Source organism: Berghia stephanieae, chromosome 2 (assembly GCF_034508935.2).
Source record: "Berghia stephanieae isolate SIO BIC M18660-M18661 chromosome 2, UCSD_Bste_1.3, whole genome shotgun sequence".
Taxonomy (NCBI): Eukaryota; Metazoa; Mollusca; class Gastropoda; order Nudibranchia; family Aeolidiidae; genus Berghia; species Berghia stephanieae.
Genome location: NC_088361.1, coordinates 92,010,640 through 92,032,780, shown reverse-complemented (window position 1 = coordinate 92,032,780; position 22,141 = coordinate 92,010,640). Strand labels below are relative to the sequence as shown.

Sequence of the window (22,141 nt, the reverse complement as noted above, 5' to 3'; positions counted from 1 at the left end):
ATCCCCACCCAGAAAGTGCGGAATACAAATTGTCTTGGATGTAATTTACAACTAGATATAGCAGTCATCGCAATCCAATCCAAAACAGCAATAATTTCAATCTTTCATGTCCAAACATATAAGTATATCAAAGCACGACAGTTTAAATGTAAAATTGAGGGCTGTGTAATGTTTGCATTGACAAATAAATAGTATATGACATATAGTATATGATAGTAGAATGAAAGTTGGAATTTATTGTGAAGTAAACCTACCTCATAAAGGATTAAATAACAAGACCAACCTGGTACTGATTTACTATCTACTCTCATTTTTCTTTTCCAAGAAACCCCACAATATACCTTATCATGAAACTTTCAGTCAGTGTTATTTTGTTCTGAAGAAGATACTTTGATATTTTCACCCAATTTGGCGCTTGCAACACATTTCGGTCATATAAGCACCAGTATAAAGGAAGAAAATTGGATTGTAAAAACATTCTAGATGTACAATTAAAAGGACGAGGAAAAAGTAAGACAAAGGGGACCGGTTCAAATAGGGAACAGATGTATAATTCCAAGAGCACACCATCTGTATACTTAGTTTGACATCACCTAAAAGTCTCACCCAGACACCAGCACAAAATCCCACAGAGACTAAGAGGGATACACTCAAATGTTTACAAATCATATGTTAAAATAAAAAAATATTACAGTACATAACAGAGAGATGATTTACAATGAAAAAAATATCATCTTCCAAGCCTAAAATTATACATTCGACTGTTTCCCTCCCAGCCAAGGACTCTGGACAGGGTCAAGACAAAACTAAGTAATCTCATTCCAAGATAAAGACAGAAAGCAATTGGAAAACAGATACAGGGGGGATAGAAGACAGCTGGTACCTCCCTGCTCACCATGGGAGGGAACCCCACCCAGTCACCTAATTTCTTAGTATTATTTTGCCTAATAGAAACTAGCAACCCTGCATTCTTTTTTTATTTAATAGAAATGACTTGTCCTAAGATGTTATTGTGTTTTATACAAACCAACTGAATGGCCCAAATTACGTCATGACTACTATATATGGAGAAAAGGATTGATCATAAACTTGAATGGATGGATGGAGGGTACAAAGACAACTCGTTTCAACATTTGAGCTTGGCGATAAAACAACACACGTTAACACAGTAGTAATGTAGCAAAATGTAGTTTGAATATGTACGAAGTACTCTCTCTCTCTCTCTCTCTCTCTCTCTCTCTCTCTCTCTCTCTCTCTCTCTCTCTCTCTCTCTCTCTCTCTCCCCCTCTCTCTCTCACTCACTCTATCAAAAATACGACATAAACACCTGTTGATAACCTACCAACATTGCAATAACAACAACTACACGCAACAAGCTCTGTCAACAAACAGATGGAATTCTATTTCATCTTTGGGATTTAATTTGGTTCTTATAAAAAATGTTGACATACGTTTGTGTAAAAAGAAAAAATGCCAAATGAATTACTGGACTTATAACATCTCAAATGCCCATTGTTGTTTATATGTTGTTGGTTTTTTTTTTTGTGTTTTCAATATGCACTTATATCATGACAACCAAACCAATATTTAGATACACTCTCAGATCTGAAAAAAAAATATTTTTTAAAAAAAACACTCATATTCTTTGTTTTTCTATAAATGCAAAAGTCAATCAAAGTTTAATCATACATGATCATAAACGTTGAATTTACGGACATAATTTCTCTATTCAATAAAACGCACAAGATATATTTTATCTAAATAACAACCAGCTTTAAATTTTTTCAAGAAAATAGCATTATATCTCAGTGACTCCTTCATTGTGATTTCAAGTATGCCAATGAGTATTTTAATATTATATCCTAGCAAAGACAAATTGTAGTTTAAAAAAATGATTACAGATGCTTCACAATATCTTACATTTATCAAGAAAATCAAAATAAATTGCAATAAAGATTCCACAAAAATCAATTACATCAAATTAAAAGAAAATAAAAATAATTTTAATCAAAGCTCCATGTGCCTTTAAAGCGGTAATAGGTGATTGAAAAAAATACTAACAAAACAAATAAACAACTTGAATAGGGTATATTGTACAATCACAAAATCAAACAAAAGAGAGAATAATTTTTTAAAAACAAAAAACAAAAAAACAAATGACACTTATAACTCATCATATCAAAGAAAAAAGTAATAATTGGATTTCAAAATGCATGGTATATAATTTAAAATAAAATAAACATACTCTTACATCTAAAAAACAACGTAAAACAATAGAAAAACACAGCAACTTGAATATAAAAGTGAATAAATAAATAATTTATAAGGAAAACTGAAAATAATATGTAATGTCAAAAACGTTTTGAAAATAGCAAGCGAGATTCAGAAAAGGCAAGTTTAGAGGATTTCGTCAATATAAAAGAGTGTTTGAGATTCAGAATTCAGAATGCGAGTGACATACATATTTGGATGTTGACCAAAATCAGATTGTTCATGAAAGTTTAACAACAATAGTAAAGCTCTTGGGTTGCAAAAAGGCTGAGAAATGGATATAATAAACCTTTTTAAAAGGCTAAAAAATTAAGATAAAAGATGAGTAGTTTTATTACAGTCATGGGCTTGTTGATTTCAGTAAATATGAATATGTGACCCACCATCGTAATCTGGTATTATACTGGGATTAATTAGAAGTCAAAAATTGATGTCAGATTATCTAGTTAAAATATATTAAAACAATTTTTTTTCTCAAATATTTGAAATATCCTGGTTCAACTGTACGTTGTGAAAAAAAATCATCAACAATAATTTAGATTGAAAGTTGAGAGAGTAATTTCTGTAGTCCTCAAGGCATGGAGAGTAGTCAAAGTTCAGCAGAGGTAAAAAACAAAGAGTCACTTATCCAAACCAGTGATCAGCTAAGCTAAGCTCTAGACTTCAGTAAGAGACGAGAGAATTGATTATGGTGAGAAAAGCAAAACCTCAAAGTTTATCAGTGTAGTCTTTAATTCTGGAAGTTTTAACTACACTGGCGACACTTTTAACTCACATCATAAGTGCCCAGAAAAATGAAGACAGTAAAAACACTGGAAAGAAGGTCAAAGTAGGAAATACGAGTTATAGCAAAGAACAGAAGTAAACTCTAGCAACAATGTACTTTTGTGCAAAAGCCTATGATCACCTAAGTCTCCCACAGATACCAGCACAGCATCCTCAATGAAAGGGAAACATTCACATGACTTCAAATACACACTTCCTTTAACAAAAAAAATACACGCTGGCATCTTCCTGCTTCCCTCAAACTCAAATGATTCCAGACAGCCTCGGCATAACCAAATCATCTCATTACAAGACTAGGATGGCAAGTCATATAGAAACGAGTCATGTAGAAAAATGTTATCGGTATATATAAAAAACGAGCTCTACAAAGTGTAATACAAACCACTTGGCCTAAAGTGAAATATTTAAACATCGAAGAGAGAGCTGAACAATACCAAACAAAAAAAAGAATTCAATTGATGTAAAACGCAAATTGGTCTATGAGTAAAACAGAAAAGATAAATAAAGTAAAAGTAAAGCATCGGATTAGATAAAATTATACTCCAATAAATAAAAAAGCCAATATGGAGCTTATAAATAATTTGTGAGGTGAAGTGAACACAAGTAGGAAAAAAGTACTGTGAAATGAAATGCAGTACAAGCTGGAAAATAATCTCTGGTCAGGATTTTCAACAGATCCATCAAATAATAATAATAATAATAATAATAATAATAATAATATAATAATAATAATAGTAATAATAATAATAATAATAATAATAATAATAATAATAATAATAACAATAACAATAAAAATAATAATAATAATAATAATAATAATAATAATAATAATAATAATAATAATAATAATAATAATAATAATAATAATAATATATAGGGAACGTCTGCAGCAAAGACATAATGATCCCATACATGGGATTATATTTGAATTAAATAAACAAAGGTTACAAAAAGAAAACTAATTCATAATAATAATAATAATAATAATAATAATAATAATAATAATAATAATAATAATAATAATAATAATAATAATAATAATAATAATAATAACAATATAGCTTTATTGTCCATGAAGATAATTTTTAATGCTCCACCTTTTAAAAAACTGGATTTCATAAAGTTTTTGACCTATGAATAACTTTCTTGTTCATTCATATCTATACAATTCTGTGCTATAAAGTGTATTATCATTACCTGAGGTAGGAAAAAAATTAAATCTATAAATTAAAGACATCAACTAAAGGATAAATCATTTGACCAGCTTGTAAAACAGTTGAGTTGGATTTCTTGGTGTTATGGCAATTAGAGGAATGAACACAAAGCAAACAAAAAAGAAGACAAACCAAAATAACATATGAGTAAAAATATATCTCCGTTAGAATCTCATTGAACAATGCTTCTCTTTTTAAAAATGCATGATTTGAAAGGTGCACTCTTGTGATATAATCTTTGAGAATGACATTCTCATTTGGGCTCATGGTCTACATGTCAACCTTTAAGTACAAAGTAAAATTAAAAAGACTTCAAAATATGTTAAGCCAAAGATCAAACAATGAAGATTTTAATTATAAATCTTTCTTTGGCGACCTAAGAGAGGATTTAACCCCCACCATTTGTTGCTTTAAAATAATTGAATGCCTTTAAATTTTACCACCCACTTGTTGATTTAAGTGTAGCCCCAAGCTATCTCTAGTCCTCAGGGTATCGTTTTTGTGACCTATTTTGATATGAATATAAGTGTTGTCCAGATATGTGTAACATTGGTGATATGGTACGATGTTATTAGTGTGATATCTGTGTTGTCTATATGTGTCACAGTGGAGGCATTGTGCTGTGTTATAAGGGTGAGATCTGTGCTGTCCATATATGTGTCACAGTGGTGATATGATACGGTGTTATAAGTGTGATATCTGTGCTGTCAAGATATGAGTAACATTTGGGATATGGTGTGGTGTTATAAGTGTCATACCTGTGCTGTATCGATATGTGTCACAATGGTGATATGGTACAGTGTTATAAGTGTGATATTTGTGTTGTCTAAATATGTGTCACAGTGGTGACACAGTCAGATGACACGATATCTGTAAGGTCTAGATAAGTGTCACAGTAGTGGTATGGTAAGGTGTCATAAGTTTGATACTTATGTCATCTAGATATGTGTCATAGTGAAGTCATGTTACAGTGTTTTGTTCAATTTGACCATAGAGATCTAAGTATATACTCTTTTTTGACTTAAGATGGAATGCTTTCCTTCCATGTGAAAAAAAAAATGAAATGAAGATATATAACTACAATTCATGTAATGTAAGTTTCCACAAAATAAAATTCTTATAGAATAATACTGCCAGTTATTAAAAAAACACACCATAAGATCTGTCAGTTGTTCCGAAAATTGCTCGTCTGCAGCAAAGACATAATGATCCCATACATGGGATTATATTTGAATTAAATAAACAAAGGTTACAAAAAGAAAACTAATTCATAAACCTCCATTTCAACATGTTTTTTAAAAAAGCCAATATACTAAAATAAATGTATTGTTGATATTGATGCAATCATTCTTTCTTTTTAGTTGAAAATTGAAAGGAGTAAAAATTGAGACAATCCTAGCCATGTAGCACTGGGTTGATATAAGAAATTATAACAAATTGATGACTGATAAAAAAAAAAAAAATGAGATCTTGCCGTAAGCAGAGACTAATCTGCTTAGTTCATTAAATAAGTGAACAATGAATGGGTCTCAACGTGGTCGATCCCAGATTATTAAATTACAAGGACATTGCCACAAAATACTATTGATAACATTACAAGGACGTATGTCAGGATATGTGTGTTTGAGCAGGAACTCACATGATTCACAGGTTTGTTAAAATGTGGTTAGTTCAAAGCAAATATGAAAGAAGCTAAAACTGTCACAAAAATATAGAATTCTTTGCAGTAGTTAGTAAAACAACAGTTGTGTATAATCAGAGACAGAGTTTGCAAGAGTAAGTTCATTAGCATAAGCACTGTAGTTCCAATAAAGATTTTTGTTGATCTGAAACCTTGAAAGGATAACAAGAAACAATATGGATGGATAGATAGGTAAATGGATGGATGGATGGACAGATGACCAACAAATGCTATGAATAAAACGTCAACACGCTTGTTTGATTTCCTCGAACCAAAAGGATAGGGGGCATGTCACGAGTCAATGCGTCGATCCAACACATATAGAGTCCAGCAGAACATGTGCTTTTGCGAGGCATCGGCAAGGTCCTGAAATGGACAAATGATAAGAATTGTACACGACTTCTCATACAAACACAATCAAAACAAAAGTAGTTTCTTGAAAATATATTTCAAATCAAGGATACCTTTCATCCATAATTTAAGGCCACTATGGCCGTGGTGAAAATATAAAAAAGGAAATTCATATCTGTTCTTTAGCAATATGTTCTACATTCTAATTTTCAAATACATGTCCACTTACATTACAACCAGAGAAGAGTCCTTGGATTTTTCCTGAAGAAGTTCTCTTAGCCTGATGTGACGATATGTCTGGATGAAAAAACATTTTTAAGAAAGAAACAAAATAAATAAATAAATACATATGTGAGCTTTTAGAATGAGCCATATTCACTAAATGAGCTCAACACTTTTACAAAGCCAACAACAACACTAAATATTTAGGCCAAGACATTTTACATCTAAATTGTGCTGAGAAAAATGTAAGAAACCTTTTCCAAGGACTCAAATTTGCACCGCTTACATAAGGAATTGAACCTGGGACCTACGGGTCAAAGGCTAAAGTTACACTACTAAAATTCAAATCTTCAAAGTGAAATTGGTATAAAAATGTTGTCTTATTGTTAAGCTACCCAAAAACACTTTGAGCTTGTATTACTATTTAAATTTTCGAAAAGATATGACCATCTTTTCTATGATTCTTATCAAAGAAATATAATATGTAAAAATTATGTTCACTTTGAACCATTGAATTAAAAACAGATTATTAATATCTAATGCACTTTACTGTTATATGTATCTCAAAATTTGTGGGAAAAACAACCAAACAGCTACTGGAAAAAAAAAAGTCTTAGGTTATTGGAATAAAAAATCAATGACCAAACTTCAGAAATATTTTGTCTACATAAATTTCATAATCTGTAAAAATCCAACAATAATATTTACCTTTTCTTTCAAAAGCTCTATTTCTTCCTCTGTGGTCTTCCAGGGGAATTCCTCCTTCGTTTCCCCTTTCTTTGTATTCAGTTTCCAGTCAGACAAGTATGCATTGAACAGTTTGATACTGAGATAAAGGAATATTATATATATATATATCAAGTACCAGAGAAAAAAAATGGACCCAAGAGTGGGATGCTTAAAGTATGTCATTAAAGTCATATATAAACCCTAATATGAAACATGAAATTTTTTTAAAGTGAAATTGCAACACTTTGCAATGCCAGCAGCCTCTTATGGTTCTCACACTACTATGTTATGACGATCGACCCAATCAGCAAAGTCCAGTCCGCATTCGTGCACCGTCGCGAACCTGCCTGGTAGCATCATCACAACACACCGTTCCACTAGATGCTCTGCCGTTTCGGGTTCTTGCCCACATCGGGTACATGTGGGACAGGTGGAAAGTCCCCACTGATGAAGCGCACTTGCTGTTAGGCAGCTCCTCGACCGAAGTCGATTCGCAGCCACCCAGTGTCTCCTCTTACTGGAATCAAAGCCTGGCAACTTCTCACCAAACTTAGAGGAGTGTACGTCCCCACCCTCACAAGAGATTGAATTCGTCCAAACCGACTTCCATCTCGTATATGCATCTCTGTCCGTAGTCAGGGAAGCTGCGTACAAGGGTTGCTGAGACTTATTTCGGCTCGAAACGGGGTCGCCGTCCATAATGCGCTTCAGAGGGGTATCCCCATTCCCTCTCTCTCTCTGATCTTATTTAGCCAGTTTACCGTAATCGTCTCCCTCCGGACATCAGGGGCTGGATCGCTGCCATTATCGGGCCCCATTCTCTAGGCGTTGTTGCCAGTGTTCCTAACACTATGTGCATTGACTTGCAAAGTTTTACATCAACCTTCTCAACGTTTCTGCTTCTACCCCACACTGGAGCGCAATACTCCACAGTGGAATAGCATAGTGCCAGGGCGGACGTTCTCAACTGCTGGATGGACTGAGGAGTCAGAAGAGAAAAATAACCCAAACCCTTATTCTGTATAAATTCATTAAGTCTCTTTGCATGTGAATAATTTTGAATTATGAGAGAATTACGTTTTATTAATGACACACAAAAGAGCCTATTGTGGATTTTGGAACTGGTCCCTCGGATTTTCCACTCACCTCTATTCAATTTTTATTAAAACAATGATTAAAATGTGGAAAAATAGAATGTGGTTTACCTTTCTTCACTTGGCTTCTTGTTGATTTCTGGAAGGATGGTCATGTCCTTGCAATCAATACGAAACTTGGCAAGCAGAGTAGCAAGTCTAAAATAATATAAACAAAGCAACAAATCATAAACATTTCAATGATAAAAATAGAGAAGGTGGGGATATTTCACATATTGGCCGGTACCATATCTTATTTTTTTTTTACCTTTTCACCAGTAAACTGCCCTACTCCAGAAAAACATGTACTTAAAAATTTTGGCCAGAAAACTTGATCTTCAAATATCGGTCGATTTAAATGGCCTTCATCTTGGCAAAAACTCTCAAACCTGGGACTTTGTACGAGTTTTTCCAAAGTATGGCAGTTAACTGGTTAAAAAAAAAATAAACAACAAACATTTAAGACCTCACAGTTTCACTATTTCTTTTTCTGCAAATTGTGATCAGTTGTGGCCTTAAAGTAACCAGACAATGACTGAACATAAATATTTATTGTTCATTGATAAAAGGATATGTTGAAATGTGGTGAATGAAATGTGACAAACATTGAGTACTCACTGTCGCTGCTCATATCCAAGGTCGCCACTCTTGGTACCAGCAGCAAACACTCGTAACCTGCAACCCCTCCAGTGAGACTTGGTGGTCAAGATGTAAGGAAGGAGAAGGGTCAGACCTAAGGGAATAAGTCATTACCATATGTTAAAACATATTCAAATTATGTAATTTCATGATTCACAATACATAACACAGTGCCTTCGCCTAAGCCTCAATACACTTTAACAATAAGTTATACATCTACACACTGATTATAAATAAATAATAAAAGAATATTAGTGAAATCTAAAAATAGTCATCTGAAGTGTATTCACCAACTTACCTCCATCGTCAAACAACCACCACACATCTATTGTTCCTTTTACTTTGTTATGGAATTTGTTCATTGTTTTCAACACCTGAATAAAAATAGTTGGGAAAAATAAAGAAATGAATTCATTGGTCGAACTGTTTGAATAAAAAAGTTTGTTTTTTTTAATTAAAAATAAAAAAATAAAAGCAATTCAATATTTTTGCATTTACCCCCAATATACAATTACCATCATGATGAGGTGATTATTAGTATTGATGGTGATGATAGTGGTGATGGATGGTTTTGGTTGTGGTAGTTGTGACTTTTTCCTTCTTTTTCTTACAAATAGTTCAATGCAATGTTTTCCATGGAGCCAGAGTTAATCAGTTTCTATAGCGTGAAACAGACAATAAAAATTGCTTGCTACCTTAGTCTATCACAAAGTACTTTCTGCCAGACCCAGCTACCCAATCACTACAGGGTAGACATCGATCTTTAAAAGAAGAGCAGGGATGCCATTTGCTAAAATAAAAAATAAAAATTTTCTTTAAAGAGCACATATGAAAATACATCATACAAAGCTTCTCAACATCAAATGTTACCACCCTTAAATCATAGAAAAGGATAAATATCTAGCCTCACCTTGACTGTTGCCTTTAAACAACCAATATTTTCATCTTTAAAAAAACAACTCACCAATAGTGACCAAGCTCAGTCGGCCGATTTTTAAAAAGCCGTTTTTTCGACTTTATTGAGCTTTTTTATATAGCGCAATACTACAAAACATGCTCAAAGCACTTTACAAGGGGTCCCTGGCCAACAGCAACACTTAATATGTAGGACGAGACATGACACCTGTTAGGCGATACAACAATCTTTTTCGGACAGACAACGCTGCTAACGGCCAAGTACTCATTTTACACCCGAGTACAGTAAGAGATTGAGAGCCTTTTTCCAAGGACTCAACTATACGCCGAGCGAGGCTCGACCCCAGGACCTTCCGATCCGAAAGTGAGTGTCATACCACAAGACCACATAGCCGCACGATATACCCTTTAGCCAGAAAAAGAGCATCCCTGGAAAAGTATTCAACAAAGGTGAGATAATATTATATAATAACAGTGACTTACATCTTTATTGATTTGACTCAATAAGAGAGGATTGTTTTGGTGAGTGTGGACATCTCCGTTCCCCCCTGTCTCCTCGTCCTCGTCTTCCTCCTCGATCACTTTATCATTAGACATAGAAACAATCTTGGTGCCATCTTCCTTCATTTCAACCTTCAACTGTTCGTCTTTCTCCAACATTTCTATGGTATCCCCGTTCCCTCCTTGACTATGATTGCTGTCCTTCTTTAAATCCACAATTTTGTTCTTGTCTTTTTGGGGTGTCTCTCTAGGACTATCATCATCACTTCCATCTGCACAGTATCAAATAGTTTTTTTTTAAAAAAGGTTTTTGATGTTGTTAATTAATAATATCTGACACAAAATTTAAGGGAAAAAAAAATTAAATAAATAAATAGGAACATTTATATAGGGCAATCTCTCCTCCGATGAACCATATTCAATGCGCTGAAAATGATTTATTTATTTCCCTGGTAGGCTATATGGAAGCATTTCCATTTCATAAATTACAAGTTGCCTGTTTAGGCATCCATTTCAAACTAACACTCTTACAATACCCATCACTGCCTATAACCAGGTACTCATCAACACCTGAATCGAGTGGGATAATGTGTGTGAAGTGCTTTACCTAGGGACAAAATCCCTGGGGCCAGAGTTTCTTGTCATATGTCTGGTCGTTGACAGTGCTTTTATTATTATAGACGAGACACCATACTGCAGTTCCATACTGACTAACAAACAATAGGAAAAAAAAAGAAATCAGAAAAATAAAATGATCAATACATCTCAAACAGGAGATTGATAATTGATCTTTTTTTTTCTTCTCAATTTATGTTCTCTTCAAGGTGATTCATTCAAACAAGGTTTTTTTTGTTAAACAAGTTTAACATTTATATCAAACACCAGATTTTTTTATGAGTTATGTTAATATTTCATCAGGACTTGCTACTGGTGTTGTGATGAGACACAGGAGGGGAGGGGGGGGGGGGGGGGGGAAGAGAGATCAGGATCAAAACCTTTTGTAAACACTACGATTTTTGGGGGGCTCAGGCCACATTGGCTTATGTACTCATATTTTTAAAAAATTAAAATGGCATCTTTTAAAAAAAATAATTATTGAATTGAGTTTGACTTAAACTGTAATGCTATGTTAATGTTGCTGTTTGAAGAATGATGAAGTAAACAGCAATGAAAAAAAAAGAGAGAGAATAGAAACTTCAATTTAATTCACAAAGACAACAAAGCATGATGAAAAAGACACTTAACAATCTTCTTACCAATTCTAGGGAGAATCGTCATATTCGTTACAATTAAATGAAAATTTCGTCTTATTCAGACTTGCTTTATACACCACAAAATTTGAAGAGAAATCTTTGTAAATACATAGTAGAGCTGAATGCTGTTTTGTATAGCTCTTCATTTTGAACAAATTATGTACAGTATGTAATTAGTGCTTTTCAGTTTGATTTTTAAAAAATCAATTCTTGTGACAGTTTGAGAAAAATCCTGAGAATAGTCAGTAAGGTGAAAGCTATGTTGAAAATGAGATGAAAGGCCAGCCTTGCTAAGGCAATAAACATTTGTCATTGTGAATTAAATTGAAATTTCTATTCCCTTTATTCATTGCTATTAACTTCAACTTTTTAAAATGTTTTCTATTTTAAAAATACGACCCGAATTAGAACTCAGAGAAATTCTCACCATCCTCGAGTCCAGCCAAGTCATCCAGGCCAAATCCTCCTTTCAGTCGAAGAATGCCCACACCAAATTTCAGGTCAAATGCGTCACTGAAATAAATTGTATCATATTCTTGTGAAATGAGTGAGTTTGAAGGCGAAATAAAACTATGAAAATAATCACATTCATTTTAAGACTATCTTAAAAATAAAGTTATTCCATTTTTTCGTTGAATAAGTCAGAAAATGAAGTCATTTTGTTGTTTCTAATTTTTTTTTTTTTAAAAAGATCATTAAATATTAATATTGATTTCTTTAACCAAACATGAATGCTTTTTTATAAGATTGATCTAATCAATACAATCATAGGCTGCATTTTAATATAAAAGGCTATACAATAGGAATGTTTTACCAGAAATTACGAGGAATCAAAATGTTTTCTATAATTTTCCTACAATACATCTTGACTCCCTGAGAAAAATCATCTTCGTCTTAAGCTATGTCCATATATGAAAAAAAAAAAACCAAAAAAATTCAATCAAAATTCATCCTTACTGAATGACTCCAAGATACTGTTGTACATTTTGGGGCCTGTCTCTCTGCCAGTTCGATTTGTAACCCAAGATGAGGAGATTGGGACGAAATTTACCAACGCCGACATTCTACAAGAAAATCAAAACAGGAAATTAATTAATTCTTTTACCTTCTATGAGAAGATGGTGCTTGGCACAGCTTCATGGTATTTGCTTTGTACTCATTAACATTTTCAATGTGATATTGGAATATGTAAATGAGAGGAAATAGTCTTCCTTTATTAGTAAAAGTTACAAAATTTAGAATATGTTTTCAATTTCACAGGATATTAGAACTACATTTTTTTAAAAATCAATTTGACATGGGTATTATCAATATCATAAATCAGTAAATATCTTAAGCCATTAAATTTAGGAACATGAAATTTGATGCAATCATAAAGAAATGCCCATTAGGGTTTGATAAAATGAATTTTGTCAGACCACAAGCTGGGCAACGGGAAGAGAAAAACCATTTTGCCCTATGATATGTCTACATGAATACAATTTTATAGTCTTTTTTATTCACATAAATTTGAACATTAAGAAAAACAATTGTAAAGGGGGAAAGTAAATAGTAAATTGAACACATAAAATTTTTTTTTTAAAAACCAAAAATTAATCTAGAAAATCAACATTTTTTAAATCTTTATTTTTTCCATGATGTGTTCGATTTACTATATATATATTTTTTTTGTTGTTGTATAAATCACGTGTCCTTCCATCATTTCCACCATCCATGAATAATAAACGAACTTTTCAAATACCAACCTGCATAAGTGACTGGGTTCCAAGCTGGAAACTTGATGCTGTACAAGCAGAGTAAAACGACTTGATGTGTCTCTTTCTAAAGTAGGCATAAGGAGCTTCTGACTGTAGCATGCCAAGATTATCCATTTGCTGACCCTGCAGTGAAAAAAAAAATAATAATAATCAAATTTATGACCATTTAACAATAATTTCTTATCTTTATCTAAAAATGTATAATCACCTTTTGACTATTTACTTATCAATTATTGATTATAGTCATTTCTTGTTACCTTACTTCATCTCTTGTTCTTACTTCTGTATAGAAACTATAATTAAAACTACACACATTCCTCATCCGTGCTCTGACAAAATATAATATGGGGGAAATTTTTTTATTTCAGATATTATTAAGTATTATGAGTACAAGGAACCCATGAAAATAAGGGGTAAGATGACAAAAAATGCATTCTGCATTTCTAAAAAGACGAATAATAAAATGCTGATTCAGTTCATTCTCCTGACTAGTGAATTTCAATTTGATAAGATTAAGGATTTATGTTGGAATTCCCTACTCACATTTCTTAGATCATCCTCATCCTTTCAAACTTTTAAAACACAACTAAAAACTCACTTGTTCCAAACGTAATCAATAAATGATTTGTTTATGTATTAATTAATACTTACATTTCAGTGCAAAGCGCTTAATGCCTGTTTAGATGGTGCAAAGCGTTATAACAAGTGCTATTTATTATAATTATAACTATTATTATCAGTAGTATTATTATTATTATTATTATTATTATTATTATTATTATTATTATTATTATTATTATTATTATTATTATTATTATTATCATTGTTATTATTATTATAATTATTAGTATTTTTATCATTATTATTGTTAAACGTTCAAAACCAACTCACAATGATGACGTTTCCACACACCATCAGGCCAGTCTTCTTGGTGATGTGACTACAGAAATCTACCAAGGCAGGTCTCATGTCTGGTTCTCCTGACATCACCAATATCTGAGGTCTGATCAAGTTCAACAGATTAAAAAGCTATTAAAATCAAACATGGTATTTTCAAGGATTTTGCTGAGTTGTTAAGCAAAAACTTGACAGGGCAGGACTCCTGTAAAAGCAAATTTCCTCTTCCTCAATTAAACTAATTGACACATTCAATTTGAACATTACTGTCGATATTGTATATCCAAAGAAGATGAGAAAAAAATCTGGGACCTTCCTGAAAGTCTGCAGTGCTTTGTCTCAGTATTGCTCAAAATTTTGATCAGCAAGTACGTTGTTCCACGAGTGGAATCAGGCCTGCTGTGCTATTACTATTTTTTTTTCATTAGGAACCCCAAGGTTGTAAGTATAAAAAAAAAGTGTAAGTCTTTTGTATTTTCAACTTTATTCCATTGCCTGGTAATTAAGAATAATGTTTATGGAGCAATGCCAAATCATCATAGGATGATCGACTAGCAATGCAAAAACTGATGGGAAAAAGACCATTATTCTCAAGTGATCTGAAAATGTTTTTTTAAATGCATAGAGCATGACACAGTCATGGTTATATTCTATACAAATGCTACATATTATTATCGATCTTTTATTACCATATTGATTTAATTTGAGTCAAACACAAGAGCTCAAACTATTAACAACTTCTGAACAATCCAATTACTTAAATGATCATCAAATAAGGTATTAATCCTCCTTTCCAACTGCACCATACTTTTAAAAGGAAAAAGGAAGGATTACAGAAAAAAAAATTCAAAAAATTCTCAAAAACAATGTCATGATGTATAAGTAAATAGGAAAAAAAATAACAAATAAATAAATAAAATGGATGGATGTATGGATGGATGGATGTATGGATGGATGGATGGATGGATGGATGGATGTATGGATGGATGGATGGATGGATGGATGGATGGATGGATGGATGGATGGATGGGATGGATGGATGGATGGATGGATGGACGGATGGATGGATGGATGGATGGATGGATGGATGGATGGATGGATGGATGGATGGATGGATGGATGGATGGATGGATGGATGGATAGATAGATAGATAAATAAATGGGCATCTAAGCAATTTTCAACACATCAGACGCAACTAAATGACTCAAATAAAAAGTTTTGCTATTTTGAATTGAAATGTGAAAATGACGTGGAGAAGAAGACATTTATTCATCACTTTAATGGATTACCTGAAATTTTTTATATGTTCACCAATGCGTATCAATTTCAAAGCTGACTGTAAAACACTTCTGTAGACATGAGCTTGGGTGGATGAGCCCCAATTGACATCTGGAGCATTTTTTTTTTAAAATATATAATGAGATAAAAGTCACAAATATTCTTCACTTATAGGGTGATTATAATTAAATAGAATTACAGATAAGAGCTTGCAGCTTTGACCATAGATGATTAGATGTGAAGTTTCTATCAGAGCGTTATTGGCATTTTCTAGCAATTCTGAATAATAGCGCTTAGCCTTAGTTACTTTACTTTTTCTCTTTTTAAATAGCAATTTTATCTATTCTAAGTGAGATAACATAGCCATCAATTTTGACAGGTGATTCAAAACTGGGCAACAATTTGTTTTGTAATGAAAATGAACAGAGGGTAAATGTGACTCGCATAGCGAAAAACAAATTTTTTTTTTTTTTAATTCACGCATGTTTTGTCTGCGGAAGGCCAAGTGCTGAAATTACTAAAAAAAAATTTGTATTGCATTGTTTTGACATGTGAATCACATTTACCCTCTATATTTTCTTAATATACTAATTGGCTTGGGGGTCCAAGCTCAGATGGCAGAGCACTCGCTTCACAAGCAAAGGGATCGATATCTATCCCGGGTAAAGTCAATAAATTTTTTTTTTCAACCTCCCTCACCCCTGTCTACCCAGTAGCTGGATCTGAAAGATCTGGTGGAAAGTACTTTGCGATAAGATTAGAATCCTATTCAAAGGGTAGCAAGTAATTATTATTGTCTGTTTCCTTCTGTAGATGCCTGGATAAACTCCGGCTCCATGAGCTTCAAGGCTCTGAAGGACTACTTTGTTATTTTTTTAACTAGCTCATTCAGGCACCTTTATCATCATTATTATCAGTGCCAAACTATCAAGTCAAGGGAACAAAAAAAATTAGAATGAGATTCTCCTTATGCTCGTTATCAAACCACTCCCAGTTGTTTCATAAAAGGTAAAATTTGAATATGAGGCTGTGGCAAAGGTCGTTTTTGTGATGTTCACCACAAAAATACTCCAATACTATGCTATTTGGCAAAACTAAGCAAAATATTCGCTTTCATAAGTTTCTCTGGATAAATAATGAACCATAAACCAAAAACTGACGGTCTTGCATCAAAGTTATAGTTATTATAGCTTTTAAAAGGGTCAAAAAATGTGGGCAAAGTTGATACTCTGCCCACACCTTTTTGAACCTTTGAAAAACTATTTCTGCCCTTCTACTGGAGCTAGATGGCCAGTTTTGGGTTTATTTTACAGTATTTAACTGATAGAAAATGAGGAAGACAAATTGTTTACATTAGTTTTTCAAAATAACTTATTATTGGCGAACATCACAAAATATCCCTTTTGTCACAGCCTCATAAACAATCTTCAGAGTAAAAGTATACCATACCAGGCTTCCTGTGATGAACGTAGAGGAAGAGACTTCCCACACAACCAAATGTAATAAGGGCCGTGATCCAGTTGATGATGAACATGACCACAATACATAGAATGGATCCAGCCAGACTCAGCCACTTGCTGTAGAAACGGAATGATGGCCGCCAGCCTGACAAAAACAAATATACTGATATAAAGGATGACGACGATGTCGATGATGATGATGATGATGATGACATTGATGATTAACATTAATATTCATGACATTAACATTAATAATAATTTTAAAACACCATCATCATCTTAAATAAAATTCAGCTTTAAAAAAAATAATTGAGCTTTTATATTGTGCAATATCCACTAAACATGTTCAAAGCACTTTACAAGGGGTCCCAGGCCAACAGCAATATTTAACATGTAAAATGAGGACATGACGCCTTTTTTCAGACAGATGCAACAATGTTAATTACCAGGTACTCATTTTACATGGTGAGAGTGCGGTGAGAGAATGTGAATAAAGAGCCTTCTCCAAGGACTCAACTATGCGCCGAGCAAGGCTCAAACCCAAGACCTTCCAATTCGAAAGCGAGAGTCATACCACTAGACCACATAGCCGGACATAATATGTTGCCTGATTCCATAATTCCAGAGATATAATTAATAAATATTTGTACCTGGAGATCGTGCAATTGATGCATCAAAGCAGGAAAAATTGATGAGTGCATATGACATTAGGAAGAAGTTTGAAATAAGAGGAGCGATGGCATTCAGATCACCTGTGGAAGAAAAATGAAAACAGAATTGAATAAATATGACTTGAATTATTGTTTTTGAATTTTCAGTTGGTTTTTGTTTTTCTCCCTTTCTTGTTTCTCCTTTTAGAAAAAAACAAAAAAAACAAAAACAAAAATCAAACTAACAAAAACAAACAAAAAAAAAATTCACGTGTAGAATAGCACTTGGTTCTTAAATTTTATATTATTTTTAAATAACCAAATATGCATTGAAAAACAATCTTTCTTTCAAATATTCAAAATGGAGTAAAATTTATTTTATTTGCAGAGCCTGGTCACTGTCTCACGAGAATTGTAATATGCCCCCTGTCACTTCAAATACTGGTGACATTCTTTTCCTCTTGATAACAATAAAGCATTTCCGTTTTGGAAATTCACCAAGATATTGGTCTTGGTTGAAGTCTGTCAGTAATAATAAATGCAATCGATAACAAAGTCATTTCAAGCAATATCAATTCTGGATTATTTTCTAACCATTCATGAAGGCATAGAATAAAAATAATGAAACCTACCAACGAGTTGAAATCCAAATCCTATCACAAAACAAAGAATGAAAGCCCTTCTTGGCATGTCGTTGGGACCATTACCCACTCCAAAATAATGAACCAATGGGAAAATCTTGTCCTTGCATAGAGCCTGCAAATCAGAGATTATAAAGAGATTTTTATATAAATATTAGGAAAAGTAGATGGATGGCTCAAATTATTTAAGTATTTCAATTAACAGAGAATGGCTGATCTTTAATAAATATTATTAAATATTAACTGTTTATTGTGTAGGCCTATATATTTCACATATCTTTCTTAAACTGAGGAGAGAGAGAGAGAGAGAGAGAGAGAGAGAGAGAGAGAGAGAGAGAGAGAGAGAGAGAGAGAGAGAGAGAGAGAGAGAGAGAGAGAGAGAGAGAGAGAGAGAGAGAGAGACAAGACGTGTAATTCTAATTTAAATTCTAGGCAAGTTGTCATCATGCATCATAAATGAATTGATCAAAATATGAATCTTGCATCAGAGAGTTCACCTGAAAAACTTTAGGGGCAGACATGAGACTGGCCAAAGCAGATGATAGTGTTGCCGAAAAGATACCAGCTGAGATGAGAGGTCCCCATAAGGACACCAACTCGGTGACCATGAAGTCGTAGTAGAGTCCATAGACACAGCCATCGGGGGATAAACTGCAGTTTTGGACAAAATTTATATCAAGAACAGCGACAGACTTTTCTGTGGATGTAGAAATGGGAAGACGCGTTGTTGATTGTTCAAAATGAGGAGAATTAGTGTGAGAAATGGTGAAGTTTTAGTGCTGATGCATTGTTGATTGTTCAAAATGAGGAGAAATAGTGTAAGAAATGGTGAAGTTTTAGTGCGGATGCATTGTTGATTGTTCAAAATGAGGAGAAATAGTGTGAGAAATGGTGAAGCTTTAGTGCTGATGACGATGAAGATGATTATGATGATAATGGCCCAGATGGTAATCAGTCTGATGATAATAATGATGATCGGCATAATGATGATGGGGATGGTATAAATAATGATGGGAACAATGACAAGAACGACAACATACAACTGGTAACTTGGGACAAAAAGATGATAACATTTACCTTGTGCATTTGAAGGCAGTTGATAAGAGGCATTGCTTGGTGGTGTAGATATTGCGTTGTTGGAGGGGGTAGGGGTGGGGATGGTTGTGAGGTTGACCTTGTTATTATTAGCGGAGGGTGAAGAGGGCACAACTCCATTGGCCTCTCTGACAACACATGAACCAAGGAATACGGCCAAGACCAGGTAGACCAAAGTAGTGATTAGGATAGATAGGAACGTCCCCTTTGGAATTGACTTTGATGCATTCTTGGTGATTGGGAGAGAACAATAGTAACAAATGACTGTTTAAAGCTTATTGAAGAGGCCGTCACAAAAAAAGGAAAATAAATACAAGTAGTTATCAAAATGAATAAAAATATGATGAAATGAAACTACCCCCCCCCCCCCAACCACAATTATAAATAAATATAGAAACTATGCTAATTTAAATAAAATATTTTTTTCTTTTCTAATTAATCGTCCATGTTTCATGAGTGCATTGAATCTGTTCACCTATAAGTGTAGCTTTCTCAACATAATATTCTAATTGATATTTGAAACAATATTTGGTGATTCTGAATATATTTTTTTTTTGTTAATATCAGTATACTACAGTATTCTTAACATATCAATCCGTTAAGATTGAGTCATGCTTAAAGAAAATGCCTGTGCCTTTGTTTTATATGGTCTCACAAACTAAATATTCTGAGTATTTTCACAAATTAATCAAATCACAGCCGTTTACTGCTTTCACTTTAGTTCGACAGGTAAATTTTGCCGGACGCTAGTTCATAACAGATGACGAGTCACGGCCTGTGCCGAAAGGGCGACTGAGCAACTTTTCCTATTTTGACGATTTTTTTCTCAAGTTCAAAGTGGCGTAGTAAAGATGCTATTAGATGTTGCAATAAGATATTTTAGAGTCATAACTAGTGATTTACATACTTTTATTTGATATAATTTTAGTAGATCATTTGGGATTAGATTTTATAGGAAATAACCATAAAAATGGGTCCGAAATTTTAATTACGTCAAACGATATAATCAAACATTACATAGTTATCTGAGTTTATATATAAATAAATGAGAAATACTGCAATAATCATCAATATTCACAGAGTAAAAATATATAATCAGAGTCGTTTTGTAATGAAGCATTGTTGAGATATCCGCTCACCTGTACAGCCATATCCTTTTTTGACAGCAATTTTTAAAAATGCGTAATCACCGAATTGTAGGAGTTTGTTGATCAAATGATCAAAACGAACTGGTTTTAGTAATGGCAATTGACAATTCTTAGAAAAAGATATGTTACATACATTCCTTTGACGTTTGTATAGATCTAAACTATAATAATAATAATAATAATAATAATAATAATAATAATAATAATAATAATAATAATAATAATAATAATAATGATGATGATGATGATAATGATCATTTTCATGAAAATAATATAGTGGCTATCACCTAAACGCCTGCTAATTTTGGTAAACGCAATAATTTCTCTTTAAAATATCGTTCTAAATGCCCGTTTAAAAAAAATAAATTGGAATTCGCCTTTATATGTCCACTCTGACAGAAAGGAAATTTTAAAAAAAGAAAGAAAGAAAGAATAAAGAATTTTAATGAATCATTTGCGACCGAAGAATTGACTCATCACCTGTTTCCGAGAGTTTTATTTAACTTCCCAACGCCCCAAATTACTATCAATTCATTCAATATAATTTACTCCTCCCCACTCCATGCTCTCCGGCAATTTCCTTCCATGTCCCTCAAACTGCTTTCTTTCCATGAGCGTCCAATCAGCTTTTTACAATTGCCCTCCTCCAATTGGCTGCTGAAAAAGGACAATTCTAATTTCAATTATCCACCAGTCGGTCATCAGCAAAGTCAAGAAAGCTCCTCCTACTCTAATCACACATACCCACGAATATGATAGGCCTTGTAGACCAGTCACTGGTCTTTGATGTTACACAACCATCCGCCAGCTTTGATCACATCGCTTTTGATAATGTCATTCAATATCTATCTTCTCTCAAACCCGTTGCCTGTACCACGAGTCAACATAAAAGAATATCGCGATGAGGTGCGAATCGTGAAGATGGAATGACGTAGCTGTGTTAAAGTTATAGGTTCAAAGTTCAATTGTCAGAGAGAACTGATGAGAGATTAAACTGAGGTGGTAAAATGAAAATTGTTTCGTGGTAGTGGTAAAACGTTGCATAAATTAGTTTTATGTACACCAACACACACACACCAAAACACACACACACACACCACCTTCTCTCTCCTCTCTCTCTCTCTCTCCTCTCTCTTCTCTCTCTCTCTCTCTCTCTCTCTCTTCTCTCTTCTCTCTCTCTCTCTCTCCAGTGCTGCGACAAAAAAAAAAAGGACGCCTACTAGATAGCTAATACTATTTAAAACAACCGAAGCATCGTGGATAACAGAAATGATCATTGTGAATCAGTTGAAGCACGTGATATCGATGTAATACTAATACTAGTAATAATCATATAATATCAGTGTATTTATCTTACTCTTGATCACCATTGTAATAATAATAATAGTAAAAAATAAATAATATCCATTTTTTGACAATAAAAAATCGTGATAAATGCATTGAAAAAGAGGAGGGGGGGGGGAGGATTAATGATCAGATAATCAAAGTGAACTGTTATTTTAAAATAAATTGACAATCA

General features: G+C 33.3%; 1 protein-coding gene across 3 annotated transcripts in view; it reads right to left on the bottom strand.

Annotated features, from left to right (window-relative positions):
• Window positions 1-5,621: 5,621 nt before the first annotated feature.
• Window positions 5,622-22,141, bottom strand: part of LOC144965848 (solute carrier family 12 member 2-like) — a 43,407-nt gene continuing 26,887 nt past the window's right edge. For 2 of the 3 annotated variants that reach the window (XM_078901630.1, XM_078901629.1), the window contains 17 exons: window positions 19,457-19,703; window positions 18,877-19,076; window positions 18,371-18,494; window positions 17,739-17,840; window positions 17,078-17,233; window positions 15,640-15,739; window positions 14,344-14,455; window positions 13,441-13,575; window positions 12,653-12,759; window positions 12,123-12,208; window positions 10,425-10,714; window positions 9,325-9,400; window positions 9,006-9,120; window positions 8,460-8,546; window positions 7,234-7,351; window positions 6,533-6,600; window positions 5,622-6,318 (listed from right to left, as the gene is read on the bottom strand). In XM_078901630.1, coding sequence (XP_078757756.1) covers window positions 6,183-6,318; window positions 6,533-6,600; window positions 7,234-7,351; window positions 8,460-8,546; window positions 9,006-9,120; window positions 9,325-9,400; window positions 10,425-10,714; window positions 12,123-12,208; window positions 12,653-12,759; window positions 13,441-13,575; window positions 14,344-14,455; window positions 15,640-15,739; window positions 17,078-17,233; window positions 17,739-17,840; window positions 18,371-18,494; window positions 18,877-19,076; window positions 19,457-19,703 — 2,259 coding nt within the window. In that variant the 3' untranslated portion in view covers window positions 5,622-6,182. The remainder of the gene's footprint in view (window positions 6,319-6,532; window positions 6,601-7,233; window positions 7,352-8,459; window positions 8,547-9,005; window positions 9,121-9,324; window positions 9,401-10,424; window positions 10,715-12,122; window positions 12,209-12,652; window positions 12,760-13,440; window positions 13,576-14,343; window positions 14,456-15,639; window positions 15,740-17,077; window positions 17,234-17,738; window positions 17,841-18,370; window positions 18,495-18,876; window positions 19,077-19,456; window positions 19,704-22,141) is intronic. The other variant, XM_078901631.1, reaches the window with a different exon arrangement.